This window comes from Typopeltis vanoorti, chromosome 8, assembly GCF_054136105.1.
Source record: "Typopeltis vanoorti isolate ZY-2024b chromosome 8, IOZ_Tvanoo_1.0, whole genome shotgun sequence".
Lineage (NCBI taxonomy): Eukaryota > Metazoa > Arthropoda > Arachnida > Uropygi > Thelyphonidae > Typopeltis > Typopeltis vanoorti.
The window spans coordinates 74,616,131-74,631,495 of NC_143556.1; the positions used below are offsets into that span (position 1 = coordinate 74,616,131).

At 35.9% G+C, this 15,365-nt stretch overlaps 1 protein-coding gene across 1 annotated transcript in view; it reads left to right on the top strand.

The window, feature by feature from the left end:
• sxc (O-linked N-acetylglucosamine (GlcNAc) transferase sxc) overlaps nt 1-15,365 on the top strand; it is a 176,352-nt gene that overhangs the window by 92,344 nt on the left and 68,643 nt on the right. Inside the window, exons 10-11 of the mRNA XM_090397287.1 lie at nt 304-404; nt 13,394-13,547. Coding sequence (XP_090253413.1) covers nt 304-404; nt 13,394-13,547 — 255 coding nt within the window. The remainder of the gene's footprint in view (nt 1-303; nt 405-13,393; nt 13,548-15,365) is intronic.

The window sequence follows — 15,365 nt, forward strand, 5'->3', positions numbered from 1 at the left end:
GACCCATACATGTCAACCAACTTATGGTAGAGTTCCATGTAATTATACTTAACTCATCAAACCCTTCAGTTATCAGAACAGCAAATTGTCTTCCTACTGTAATCAGATAAACAGTAGATTACTGCATATTGTGTGTCATCAGATCTTTATAGGCAACCTTTTTTCCCTTGATGATGAAGTCTGCTTTTACTATATCGGTATGTATATTCCCACACTCCTTGAAACTCTAATAGCATATATATGTATAATGTAGTGTATAGTTCTGTGTTATCTTTATGTATAAATATTATATATTTCAAACAGGTATTTCCAGAATTTGCAGCTGCTCATTCTAATTTAGCCAGTGTTCTGCAGCAGCAAGGAAAATTAAATGAAGCACTTATGCATTATAAAGAGGCCATCAGGTAATTAATAGTTAAATGCATTTGTTGGCAGTTTATTGCATTGACTATGACAAATGAAAAAAATTAATAATGGAAAATTGATTAAAATTAATCAAGCAAGTTGAATGAGGAGAAACAATTTCTTTATTTGCAAAAGTCCTATTTTTCAAGACTGTTTCTTTAAATATATACTTAGAAAAGGATCAGATAATTCTGCTGAAGTGAATACATGTTTTTCACAATCACTTTTAATTAAATTCACTTGCCTGAATTAATTTTGATTTCTCATGGGACTCTTTTTCAAAATCATGCTGTGTTCACTTTGAATATTTAATGCTTTTTTGAAAATTTTATTCTTGATTTCTCCTTTCCCCAAACTGTATGTGTAAAATTCATTTTTATACTTAGTACTATAAAGATGCATTTATAATTCCTTTTGAAAATAGAGAAAATATTTCTTTGCCATTTAGAATGCAAGTTGAATTAAAAAAACAAGTTTATGCCTCACTTGCTATAGGTGAAATCTACTAAAACATTCATCAGAAATGGAATGCTAAGTTGTACATCATGCATGTTGCACATGAGATAGGTGCTTGCTTGACCTCCCTTTCGATCAGACTAATTTTTTCAAGTGCATGAACACACACACACAGGATGTGTTTCACTGTTTTTTGGAAGAATTATTGTTGAACTATCTTAATCATTTGTGCATAATGATATGCACAAATGATTTTATGAAACATTAAAATGCTATTGGGTGTCTTTTAATTTGTGAATTATGTCTATTGTCTGGCCAGCTTCTGTTTTAAGGAAGTTGGTTTTTCTGGGCCATCTCCATATCAGACCAGCTAACTCACATTTTAGTTGAAAAGCCCTTATAAAGATTCTTTGCATCCCAGATGAGTTTGGTTTGGAACTCAGGTCATTCCAAAGGATCTAGGTTTGAGAAGACAATATTAATGACAGCTATGGAGGCTAGCTATCTCAATGATCTACTTTTTTGTGGAATCTACTATCGCAAAAGTATGTGAAATGGTTGAAATATATATACTTTTTTAAATATTAATTTGTTATTGGAAGACTTGAATGTTGTTCAAGAAACATGAGTTTCTGAGATTTATTTTTAAAAATCCATCTCAGAATTGGCAGAGGTTTTTTTTTCTGGGGGAAATTCTGGTTTTTCTTTCTGTATGCATACAAATTGGGAACAGGTGACAGACACAATGAAAGCTGCATGATTAACTAATACAACCAATCATAAATATCTTTATGATCTATAACTGTTGTGAAGCTGTAGATTTTCATTGTGTTACTTTAGTGCAACAATAGTATGGTTGTGCCATAACATAAATGATTATTGCATTAGTAGTTGTAATGATTATCATAATAGACAAGACTAATTTTATACATGACAGTTGAATATTTCCTGTAATGTTATATAGTGGAATATCATATTTATATTCATGGTTTACAGTATAGCAAATGTGTGATAGAAATGAATTAAGAAGGGCTATGATGGCAAATGTTTGTGTATAGAAAGAATGGCTATGAGTATTTGGATGTGTGGAGTGAGTTTGAGGAAGAATGGATTTGTGGAAGAGAGATGGCCTACACTTGAATGCATTTAGTATCAGGAGTCTGTAAAAATTATTCATATCCCTGACTGTCAGTGTTATACATAACACTGAGTAGGGAAACAGGAATTATGGTGGGAGGAATGGTGAGAATTGTGCAAAAGAGCAACCATGTTATGTATGGCTATTCTTTATCGAATACTTAGAAGGAAAGTATGATTGTGTATTCATCTGGTTCAGACTTATTAATACAGACTATAATGACAAGTGCAAGCATGTCAGTGTAAACAAGTCATTAGATAATAGAGATCTGCAAGCTTCTAACTAGTCCATGCAGACTACAGAAGTGAGTATCAGAAACAAAAAGGTAGAGTTTGTTTGCCTTGATGGAACATTGGGCCTCAGATTGTTGCCTATTTGTTTGTGAATTAACACTAAGCATGTCTATTTATAGATATGTTTTGCTTTAGTAGAATTAAACTTACATTTGAATTTTAAACAGTTGAGAATGGCATGACAGCTCAATAGGCTTACCTTCCTGAAAAGATGCTGAGACACTAATACCATTCTCAACTGTTTAAAATTCAAACGTAAGTTTAATTTCTCATTGCAGAATCTGGATGTGTATAGATATGCTTCAATGTTGGTTATTCATAATAGTGCTTTATGGTATAAACACACCAGCAGAAAACAATTTATTCAACTTAATTTATTTTCTTCTGGTGTTCATACTATAAAATGCTATTATGAATAACTACCACCACTTTAAGCCTGACTATATGTAAACTTAAACAACATAATGATATACATAAATTCAAATAGAGAGAAGACACAAATGCCTCATTGACTGTTATTGTTGATAGTGTGGTATCTTCACATGTCACTATCATATATCAGATTTGAAATAAGAAGCCATTACTTAGTTTTGAGGATAAATGAGTATCACATTGAAAAGAAAAGCATGTACAAAAGTTTTAAAGAACTGATATTCAGTGAATTATAGTACCTTTTAGGGGTGAACTGATAACTCAAAATATTCAAATATTATTGGATAAACGATTGAAAGTGTGTGAAAAACATTAATTCAGCCAAGAGGCATGTGAAGTTTCTGCAAGGATAAAAAAAATCAGAACTTAATGGTGGACCCAAGAAGTTAAATGGCAGTTCCGAAAAAGAAGAAATTATATCTGAAGTTTTGGCTGTTGGGCTGAAGTTCTCATAATGTAAGTCTCCCAAATTTCGGGTAGTTTCATGCACCCAAATTTGTTGATGTTAGGAACGTTTTTTAGAGCTGCTGAAGACTCTTTGAATAATCTTTCGTATTTAAACTTGCTGCAATGAATTATTTTTGTTTTTTTCCAACGAATTTTATGGTGGGTATCTAAGGCATGGTCTGCCAGCCCAGAGCGGCTGTACTGGTGAAACCGGATGTAATCTTTGTGTTCTGAAATCCTGATATTAGTTGTTCTGCCTGTTTGGCCAAAGTAGCACAATTTGCAGCTGCAAGGGACCTGGTATACACCAGGTAGGTCTAGGGGAAGTGGTTGGTCTTTGGTAGAGTGGATAAGGGATGCCAACTTTTTATATGGTCTGTAACAGGAAGTAAGGTCATATTTTTTGAGGATATTGGTTATTTTCTCAGAGGTGCCCTGGATGTAGGGGATGGTGATAGACTTGGTGTAATCTTTATTGTGGAGGGGGGTTGTGGTTTACTGGTTTTAGTATTTTTTGGATTTTTTTGGGGTTATAGCCATTGGCTAAGAAAGTGTTGAGGATGTGGTTTAGTTCAGTAGTCAGGGCCTTGTCATCTGAGCAGATTAATTTTGCCCTGTTATATAGTGTTTTTATAACCCCATATTGTTGTGAGGGGGGGGATTGCTGGTGAATGTATCGGCCAGTATGGGTGGGTTTTCTGTAAACAGAGAAAACCAAAGATCCATTAAGCTGGCGGGTGATTAAAGTGTCTAGGAAGGGGAGGGTGTTGTTTTCCTCTTTTTCTAAGGTGAACTGGACTCTGGGGTGTTGGTTGTTTAAGTGTGTTAGGAAGGAGTGGAGTGTGTCTGAGCCATGTGGCCAAATAGCAAACACATCATCCACATAACGAAGCCAAATAGTAGGTTTTTGTGGGGAAGAGTTTAAGGCTTTCTCTTCAAATGTCTCCATAAAGAAATTTGCCAAGGGTGGGGAAAGTGGTGAACCCATGGCTGTCCCCTCTATCTGTTTGTAGAACTTTCCTTGCCAAACGAAATAGCCTGAGTTCATTGTGAACTGAAATAGGGCTGAGATATCGGGAGGAAACTTGGCTTGGATGAGCTCAAGGGTTTCTTTGAGTGGGACATTAGTGAATAGGGAGGAGACGTCAAAACTGACCATTATGTCAGTGTGTTGGAGTGTGAGGTTTTCTATACTGGCTTTGAAGTGGGCTGAGTTTTTTATGTGTGATGGTGTGTTGCCAGTGTAGTGTGTGAGCGTTTTGGCTAAATGTTTGGCTAATTTATATGTGGGGGAATCAATGCCGTCCACTATGGGACGCAATGGCACATTTTGTTTATGTATTTTTGGGAGTCCATATGATCGGGGGGGGGGGTCTAGAGTTATAAAGTTTAAGTTTGTTGGTGACTTCCACAGGCCAAGAAGTGACTTTCTTAAGGAGTCTGTGGAGAGTTCTAATCTGAGAGCTGGTCGGATTGTATTCAATGGGGAGGTAAGTAGTACGGTCTAGTACTAAAGCATTTAGTTTACCTTTGTAGTCTTTTTGATTGCGCACCACAGTGGCGCTTCCCTTATCAGCTTTGGTGATTACTTTTTTTTTTGTTGTTTTTCAATTCTTGTAGGGCTGCGTATTCGTTTATGGATAAGTTGGTTTTTGGAGGTTTGGCTTTAGTCAGAACACCGACTACATCCAGTCTTACGTTGTTGGCAATATGGTTAGGTAGGTTGTGAATCCCACGCTCTATTTGGATCATGATTTCTTCAGCAGGTATCCTTTTAGGAGCTAGGGCGAAATTGTGACCACGTGAAAGTGCGGTGAGTGCTTCAGGCTTTAAAACTGCCGACGAGAGGTTGACTACAGTGTTGAGTGGTGGCTGTGGTAAGGAAGTAGAATTCTTCGTCAGGTTTTCATATTTTTTTACGTGCCGACTACGTATTTTTTCGAATTCTTTTCTTGCCGATGAGCATGAGATGTCATGAAGTATCGACCATAGATCATGGCAGAGTGTATTCGAAAGCTCTTCCTCTAGCGCCCGTAAGGTTTTGTTTTCGTCGGCAAGGAGAACGCGCGTCGCGGTAATTTGTTCTCTTAACAGGGCGAAGCTAGTGTGGTTATAAATGCGTAGAGCTTTCTCTGAAGTAAAACGGTGCTTCAATTTGACACAATTAGGGATCACTTTGTTATCCCGGCAGCGTTTTAGGAACGTCAGACGATTTATTTGCCTCGATATCTTCAACCTCAATTTGCCGTATTGACGGGCCTTTCGTGCGATTGCATCTCAGTGGATGATCATGATTCTAGTAGCAAGGTTTATACGTTGGTTAGACATAACTGGTAATTAGTTTACGGAATTAACAACGCAAATGAAGTATATTAATTAAAGGTAACTTTAAAGAATCACTTCTATATTTCGGCAACGTCACATTGCCATCTTCAGGAACATAAAGATATGGTATGTGCACGCAGGCACTAACACAAAGCAAATGAGGAAGAAAGCAAGAAACTAATATTGAAACTAATAAAATACATAAACAAAATGTGCCATTGCGTCCCATAGTGGATGGCATTGATTCCCCCACATATAAATTAGCCAAACATTTAGCCAAAACGCTCACACACTACACTGGCAACACACCATCACACATAAAAAAAACTCAGCCCACGTTAAAGCCAGTATAGAAAACCTCATACTCCAACACACTGACATAATGGTCAGTTTTGACGTCTCCTCCCTATTCACTAATGTCCCACTCAAAGAAACCCTTGAGCTCATTCAAGCCAAGTTTTCTCCCGATATCTCAGCCCTATTTCAGTTCACAATGAACTCAGGCTATTTCGTTTGGCAAGGAAAGTTCTACAAACAGATAGAGGAGACAGCCATGGGTTCACCACTTTCCCCACCCTTGGCCAATTTCTTTATGGAGACGTTTGAAGAGAAAGCCTTAAACTCTGCCCCACAAAAATCCACTATTTGGCTTCGTTATGTGGATGATGTGTTTGCTATTTGGCCACATGGCTCAGACACACTCCACTCCTTCCTAACACACTTAAACAGCCAACACCCCAGAGTCCAGTTCACCTTAGAAAAAGAGGAAAACAACACCCTCCCCTTCCTAGACACTTTAATCACCCGCCAGCTTAATGGATCTTTGGTTTTCTCTGTTTACAGAAAACCCACCCATACTGGCCGATACATTCACCAGCAATCTCCCCCCCCCCCCCCCCCCCTCACAACAATATGGGGTTATAAAAACACTATATAACAGGGCAAAATTAATCTGCTCAGATGACAAGGCCCTGACTACTGAACTAAACCACATCCTCAACACTTTCTTAGCCAATGGCTATAACTCCAAAAAAATCCAAAAAATACTAAAACCAGTAAACCACAACCCCCCTCCACAATAAAGATTACACCAAGTCTATCACCATCCCCTACATCCAGGGCACCTCTGAGAAAATAACCAATATCCTCAAAAAATATGACCTTACTTCCTGTTACAGACCATATAAAAAGTTGGCATCCCTTATCCGCTCTACCAAAGACCAACCACTTCCCCTAGACCTACCTGGTGTATACCAGGTCCCTTGCAGCTGCAAATTGTCCTACTTTGGCCAAACAGGCAGAACAACTAATATCAGGATTTCAGAACACAAAGATTACATCTGGTTTCACCAGTACAGCCGCTCTGGGCTGGCAGACCATGCCTTAGATACCCACCATAAAATTCGTTGGAAAAAAACAAAAATAATTCATCGCAGCAAGTTTAAATACGAAAGATTATTCAAAGAATCTTCAGCAGCTCTAAAAAACGTTCCTAACCTCAACAAATTTGGGTGCATGAAACTACCCCAAATTTGGGAGACTTACATTATGAGAACTTCGGCCCAACAGCCAAGACTATCAAATTAGCCCGCAAGAGGGCACCATTAGGACTTTAGGAACAATATTAGTTTCTTGCTTTCTTCCTCATTTGCTTTGTGTTTGTGCCTGCATGCACATACCATATCTTTATGTTCCTGAAGATGGCAATGTGACTTTGCCGAAATATAGAAGTGATTCATTAAAGTTACCTTTAATTAATATACTTCATTTGCGTTGTTAATTCCGTAAACTAATTACCAGTTATGTCTAACGAACGTATAAGCCTTGCTACTAGAATTGAAGTTTTTGGCAAATAAGTTAGTAGGTTCTCAGAGAGAATATATAGGAATATTTTAAAAAACTATAAAAGTAGCTAATAAAAAATAAATACAAAGGTGACAAAATATTTTGGAGTGTTTGGGGGGGGGGGGGTGGAGCAAATAGAGAAAAATTAATGAAAAGGAATCAAAAATGATAGTGGTGTAAAGATTCTGGATATTTGGTGTAATTACGTCTGCTGTTCAAAATGCTGCTGTTATATGATGTAAATAGGACATCATACAGAACAATATCTTTCTTCTTTCTCTCCCGGTAGTCCTAAATGGACTGTTGGGTAACTTGTGGCTGGTAGGTGATATTCTTTGTTAGCCTCCTCCAATCATCTCGGTCTCTTGTTCTTGATATCAGTTGAGAAAGGGAGGAATTTGTCCATTTTTTGATGTTATCAGTCCATTTTAAGAGCAATATATAGCCTGTACTTAATTTGCATGTCATTTTTAAAATTGAAAGATGTACAGATGATTTAATGTTAAATCATCATGCACCCTTGTCTTGCATATCTATTCACATTTGTCTGTTGTCCATCTGTTGCGAATAACATTGAGTATTGTAAATCAGATATCAAAGTTGGAAGTATTCAACTCAGTATCTACTTTATGCTGATAATTCTGTATTCCTAAATAAATCAGTGGAAGTCTTGCAGACTCTAAATTTGAATAACTCCTATACAAATTCTTAATATGAAAACTGCAATAAAAATACTCTAAAAATAGGCAGGAATGTGAAAATATCAACAGCATTCTTAGTGGAGAACCTATATATCAAGTAAAATACTTTCTTATTTAGATGCAATTTTTTTCATGTAGTATTTTTAAACATTTTAAATCTTGTGATAGATTTCAAATGATATTTACTACTTGATCTTTGAATGTAAACTCTGGAAATAAATGTGATTTAAACTACTAGGTTATGCAAAAGACCACAGATATGAGAGTCCTGAGACAGATTATAGGCGTGAACAGATAGCATCAATGGCAATATCATATTAAAAACGAGGATATTAGGAAAGAACTTGACATTGTCAACATCCAGGAATGCATTAGCAGACCTAATCTCAGGTGGTATGGTCACTTAAACAGAATGGGTGAAGAAAGATTAGCAAAACAAGTTTTCTCTGCCAGGTTGGCAGCAAAACGACCCAGAGGAAGACCAAGATATAGGTGGTTTGATACAGTACAAAGTAAGTGCCTTAGATGACAGAAATATAAGATCTGATAATGTTGGAGTCTTGACAAGTAACAGACTTTGGAGGAAAATTGTAGATAGGAAGTTAGTAATTCTGTAATTTTTTTCATGTAGTACTATCATATCCTGTACACCCCTTGAGGGTACATGGCAGGAATTTGATGATGATGGTTATGCAATTTTTGTTGCAGTATTGCTGATGTTTTTAAACTGTTTTGATAAGTGTAATTATAGTTGAAATTGTGAACTTCCCTGAAGCCCACTGTTTATAAATGCAGTCATTGAAAAACATAGAGGAAAAGCTTTTCTATGATGAATTTCAAATAGAAACTTAGTTGGTATTCTTAAAAGAGCATTTTTGTTAAGTGATTAAAATGTAATTGCAATGGTAGTATGTTTTAGCTCAATAATTTGTTGCCAGTCTTGCTTATTGAAGGCCTGAAAGTGTCTTGAAGACCATTTGATCTCTGTAACAAGATTCCTTGATGTCTGATACTTCATCATCATCAAATTCCTGCCATGTACCCTCAAGAGGTCTATAGGATATGATAGTACTACATGAAAAATTTACATCATTACTAACATCCTATCTACAATTTTCCTCCAAATCAGTCTGTTACTTGTCAAGACTCCAACATTATCAGATCTTATATTTCTATCATCTAAGGCACTTTGTACCGTATCAATCCACCTATATCTTGGACTTCCTCTGGGTCGTTTTCCTGCCAACTTGGCAGAGAATACTTGTTTTGCTAATCTTTCCTCGCCCATTCTGTTTAAGTGACCACCACCTGAGATTAGCTCTGCTAACACATTCCTGGATGCTGACAATGTCAAGTTCTTTCCTAATATTCTCGTTTTTAATATAATATTGCCATTGATGCCATCTGTTCATGCCTCTAATCTTTCTCAGGACTCTCATATCTGCAATCTCTAGTCTTTGGTCAAGTGTTTTACTTCTGACCCAGCTCTCAGATCCATAAGTTAAAACTGGTTTGAACACTGTCTTGTACACAGCTAATTTAATGTTCAGACTAATTTCTCTCTTATTCCATATGAATTTATTCAATTGAATTCCTACCATACCAGCTTTGCTGATTCTGTTGTCTATTTCTATATTTAATTTGCCATCTTCAGTAAAAATCGTGCCTAAGTAGCTGAAATGTTTTACTTGTTCCACAGGTTCTCTATTCACAACACACTTGTCATTTTCAATGAGTCTGCCTATTTTCATTGTCTTTGTCTTTTTATTGCTGACCTTCATATCATATCTATTACAACAGTTATTCAATTTAGTCAGAGAATCTTGCAAACTTGTAGCAGATTTATTTAGACGTATAACATCGTCTGCATAAAGCAAAGAGCTGACATTAACATCTCCAATTTTGATATCACGTTTAATACCACTTTCCTTCAAAATGCGATCCATATAGATAATAACAGAGGGGATAATTTACATTTTCTCACACCAGATTTAACATTAAATCATCTTCCTGTACTTCCTTCAATTCTAACTGCTGACTTACAACTCAAATAAAGACTAAGTATTGCTTGATATAATGCCCCATTGACACCATATAACTGTAATGTATTGAATAGCTTCTCTCTTGGCACCTTGTCATATGCCTTTTCCAAATCGACAAAACTTAAATACAGATTTTTGTTATATTCCCATGATTTCTCCACTATTTGTCGTAAAGTGATGATCTGATCTATTTGACCTGAATCTAGCTTGTTCTTCATCAAGCTTTTCTTCCACAATTCTTCTCAACCGTTTCTCAAGTATACTTGCATATATCTTACAAGGAACACTCAATAGGGATATTTACCTCTGTAATTCTCACATTCAGTTTTATTTCCCTTTTTTTATATATAGGTACTATGAGAGCTCTACTCCAATCATTGGGAATTCTTCCCTCTGTCCAGGCATTCTGAACTATGCAGTGCAGCCACTGTAAGACTTTTATACCACCATATTTCAGCATTTCTAGTTGAATATCATCCACTCCTGCTGGCTTTCCACATTTCAAGCCTTTTATGGCTTTTTCTAATTCAAGTATGGATATGTATTCCTGACTGTATGCATGCTGAGTGTTTTTTACCACTGTGCTATCACTGCTTGTTTCATTTTGCAATTTTTGGAAGTAATTACTCAATACATCAAGGATATCTTTTTCTCCTGTTTTCATTTCACCTGTATCATCTCTAACTCCTTTTACAGTACTCTTTCCTCCATTCCTAAGCTTCTTCAACAACCTCCAGAATATTTTGCCACCTTCTTGATATTTATTTTCTATATTCTTGTCAAAGTCCTCCCATGACTTTTGTTTAGCTAGTTTTACACAGTGTTTAGCTTTCTTACATTTGTCTCTATATACTCTAAGAGCACAAGCTGACTTATTTGCCAGGAACTTTTGATATGTTTTCTTCTTTTCCTTTACTGCCTCTTTAACTTCCTGTGTCCACCAGGGAGTTCTGATTTTTTTATCCTTGCAGACAACCTCACCACATGCCTCTCTGGCAGAATCAATCAATGTTTTCTTCAGAGTTTGCCACAGAATCTCCAAGGTTTGGTTCCTGTTCTCAAACTCTTTCATTTTTTCTTCAATAATCTTTGTGTATTTTAGTCTACAGTTCATATTTGAGAGCTGCTCAACTTTTATTCGCTTTAAAACTTTCTTACATGTTATTCTTTTCAATATGAAATTCAATTTTATCCTGCTCAAGACTAAATAGTGATCACTTCCAATTTCAAATCCTCTGTACACTCTGGTGTCCTGCACCAGGGAGAAAACATCACTATCAACAATAACATAGTCAATGAGACTTTTCTTATTCATTGCCTCTTCTCTCCATGTGAATTTGTGCACATTTTTATGTTGGAACATGGTGTTAATAATAACCAGTCCATGTCCTGTGCAGGAATCCAACAGGTATTTGCCATTATTATTTGCTTTGCTCTTTTCTCCAAATTTTCCCAAAATATTTTTGTATGTCTCACAATCATTTCCTACTCTGCTATTTAGATCCCCAACTAGGACCAACTTTTCCTTTTTCATTGTGTCAGTTGCTTTTTCTAAAGCCTCAAAAAATTCCTCCACTTCTACCTTAGTAGAACCTTCTGTGGGACCATAGGCACAAATAAGTCTCGTCCAGTTCCCCATTCTCATATTTGCCCACATTACTCTACTTCAGACTGACTGCCATTCAAGAAGATTAGCCTCGCATTTTGTGTTGAATACTATGGCTACTCCTTCTTTTCCTTGATTGTCATTGCCTGAATATAACATTTTGTATTTATTGCTCAGAAAGATCTCACCAGTTTTTGTTTTTTTTGTTTCAGTCACCCCTATTATGTTGATCTGGTACTTATCTAATTCCTCAGCTAGCTCCATTTCTTTGCCATTCAGGCTTCTTACGTTGATAGTACCAATCCTTGACTCTGGTGATGTTGAGTTGGGGTGTGTTTTCAGATTTATTCCAGTAGCTGAGTTTTCGCTGTTCGCCTTGGTTTCCTTGCGAAAACAACAGAGGCCTTGTTTAACCAGGCGATGCCCCAGCCGGCATGAAATTTTGTCATGTTGTACCATCATTTTGTGTTTTGATTTAACCAATAGGAATACAATTTGGTCGGTTAAATCCCAAATTGCCAGCCCATCCTCGTTCGTTCAGTATCCAAGTAGATACCCAACAGGGTGCACCACGAGAAGGTGAGGGTTGGACATTAGGTCAGTAGACCTGGTCGGTTCTCCGCATTCCTTTAAAGGCTATGTGGAATTCTCCTCTCAGTTATACAGCTTAAGCACCCCCTTTAATGTCTGATACTTTAATGCCCTTATACTACACATACCAACTGCTGAATTAGAAACCTTTATGCAGAGTTACAAAATTGTCGCATAGTGTATATGCAAAATACTTGGTCTGTGCATTGCCACATGTTCTAGACAACTACTTAATATGCTGCTAATCTGTAATATCAATAGTATTCATCACAATGATTAAAACATAGGATCTTTAAGTTAATAAAGGGCTTATTGTGGGTGCCCATCTGGCTGGAGCCACGATTTTGAAAACAGCAGAGCTGATTAGTTTGCCAAAATGTTAGATATTCCAGATGTTTAATGAGTGGAAAAATAATCTACATTGCTTGTGTAAGAGGCATAACTGTGGTCCTTAGACATTGTCAGAAATGAGATCACTGTCTCTGAGAAGTTTGTAAAGACAAACAGAATTCTTGCTTCGTGTAGCAATTGACTGTAGCATTTAATGAAGGCTGTTCCTGAATCATATCTCACTGAACTATATGCAGGGAATTGAAAATTATTAGTGTTGGCAGTCGCATGCTTATACAGAAACATAACTGCATTGTGTTTCTGTATTCTTTGCATTAATACAGAATGTTGTGAATGGAAATAAATACTTTGTTTCTTTGACTATTCATTTGGTTAGTTTTTGTTTGTCTTATATGCAAGTATGAATTCTATAGCCTTCCTGTTGCTCTATTCTTTGTGTGGTATCCAAGAAAATTAATTAATAAAGATATCGTGAAGTGGCCTCTAGTAATTTTTTTTGCCTCAAATTTCATTTCATGGTTAAACAGAAATCTGTATATAATGTATCAATTAGACATAAGTTTCTGTAGGTTGGTGAGCTTGAGTTAAGCTCAGAATCATCATCAAAAGTTAATTAAAGGGTTCTTTAAAATTGTCTAATTTACAATCACAGCTATATTCCTGAAACACTATAATACCGGTAGTGTGTATATAAAATGAATAGCTGCATTATGATTAAAATTTGTCAGTTTTATCTGATTGTTATGATATCTTTTCTCTAGGATTTCCCCAACATTTGCAGATGCATACTCAAATATGGGCAATACACTGAAGGAGATGGGAGATATTCAGGGTGCTTTGCAATGCTATTCAAGGGCAATCCAGATTAATCCTGCTTTTGCTGATGCACACAGTAATTTGGCTTCCATCCATAAGGTTTGAATTTATTTGAACTTCATTTAGTATATCTGAGTTAATGACATTAAATTATTTTTGCCATCTTGATATTTAAAATCTCATTCGACACTAGAATTAGATATTTTTTCTAGTATGGGTAGTATCTGTGTGAGGTTTTATTGGGAATAAAATGAGTTTTAGCTTATATTGTATTTCTTAGCTTTAAATCATTTGATATGCATTTCTTCTGGCTTTGTCATCATGCATTCTAAATTTAATATTCACCTGTATCAGCTTTTTCTCTGCATTATACTTATTAAAGATAAAATGAAAACTGATTAAATTTTAAAATACTTTCCATCGTGTGTGAGAGTTACTTGCTTAAGAATTGAACAAACAGCATGGGTTTATAATTAAGTATAAATTCTAAGAGGAAGAACTACTGGTAAGGTGACAGTAATCTATAACCTCTAGGGTATTCATACATTCCATTTTAAAATCTTATATGGCAGACAAGCATTTTGAGATAAACTTTGTTGATCTCACATAAAATAGTTTCTGCCTTATTTCTAAAGGATATGTTGTGATTTAAAAAAAAAGTTCATGGGAATTGGGTGGACAAGTGAAACTGCCAAGATTGAGTCCAAACTCCCCCCCCACACACACAAAAAAAAAAGGGAAAGAAAGAAATAAGATTCAGGTTGTATATTATAAGTACCATGTTCACCCAGAAATTGGACTACCTGGTTAAAAGGTGTGGTAAGGTTATAGTAACTTGAAATGCAAATATAAATTAGCAGTAATTTTATTGGCTGTAAAATTCCTCTGTAACAAAGTCCTTGTTCTTACTTGTGTTAGGCTACACATTTCGATAATCTAAGTCTATTATAGCCAAAGTTTCATATACTTCATTATTATTTCCATATTTAGCATCTAATTTAGCACACTTTGTTTAATTGTAGATCAACTTGAGTAAGTCATTGTGAAGTGAAGTAGCATTTAAAAAAAAAAAATTATTTTAAATTCAGTTTTTCTTTCCACAAGTTATCTCTAAATATACAGAAACGGACTGATAGAGAATGTATACTCTGCAAAGAATACCATGGTTTACTAAGGTAAGGCCATGTTAACAGTTTGTTATGGTTGAGTTAGACAAGAGGAATAGCTTCATCATGATGTTTTGGGATTTTGCTAAGGTTATTGACAGGATATAGCATAGAAGGCTGTTACATAAGTTGGGAAATATAGGATTGGATTATAAACTGTTAACTTGGATAACAGGATGGCCAGCTGACATATCAAAAATTGTGTATGGGGAATGAGTCTACAAAATTTAAGGTGACAATTGATGTATAATGTATCTAATCAATCTTCAGATTAATGGCATTGAGAAGGATTTACAAGAAGACACAGCTATTTGCTGAAGGCAGAGTAATCCAGAATGTGACTGACATGATTTGAATAGGCTGGAATTGTGGACATGTAAACATGGATGTTAGCTAATGTTAGTAAATTTAGATGCACTTTGGTGTGATAGGATATCCAGTGGCATATTATATTGGTGGGATTATGTGAGAAACATCGATCAGGTTAGGGATCTTAGAGCTTAGTAGATAGGCAGTTGAAGTTCGTGGGCCATATAGCGATGAATGCAAATACAACTCAGAGGATAATTGCAATGCTAAAATGAACATTGGCATATAAGGAAGTAATTTTGTGTCTTTACATGATCATAATATAACCTCACTCCAGGTGAGGTAATATCTTGTCTGGTCAGATATGCACAGATCTAGTCTCCTTTTAGAGATGATACAGATATGTTTGAGTAGGTGCAAAGGATAGCATTAAAGATGCTAT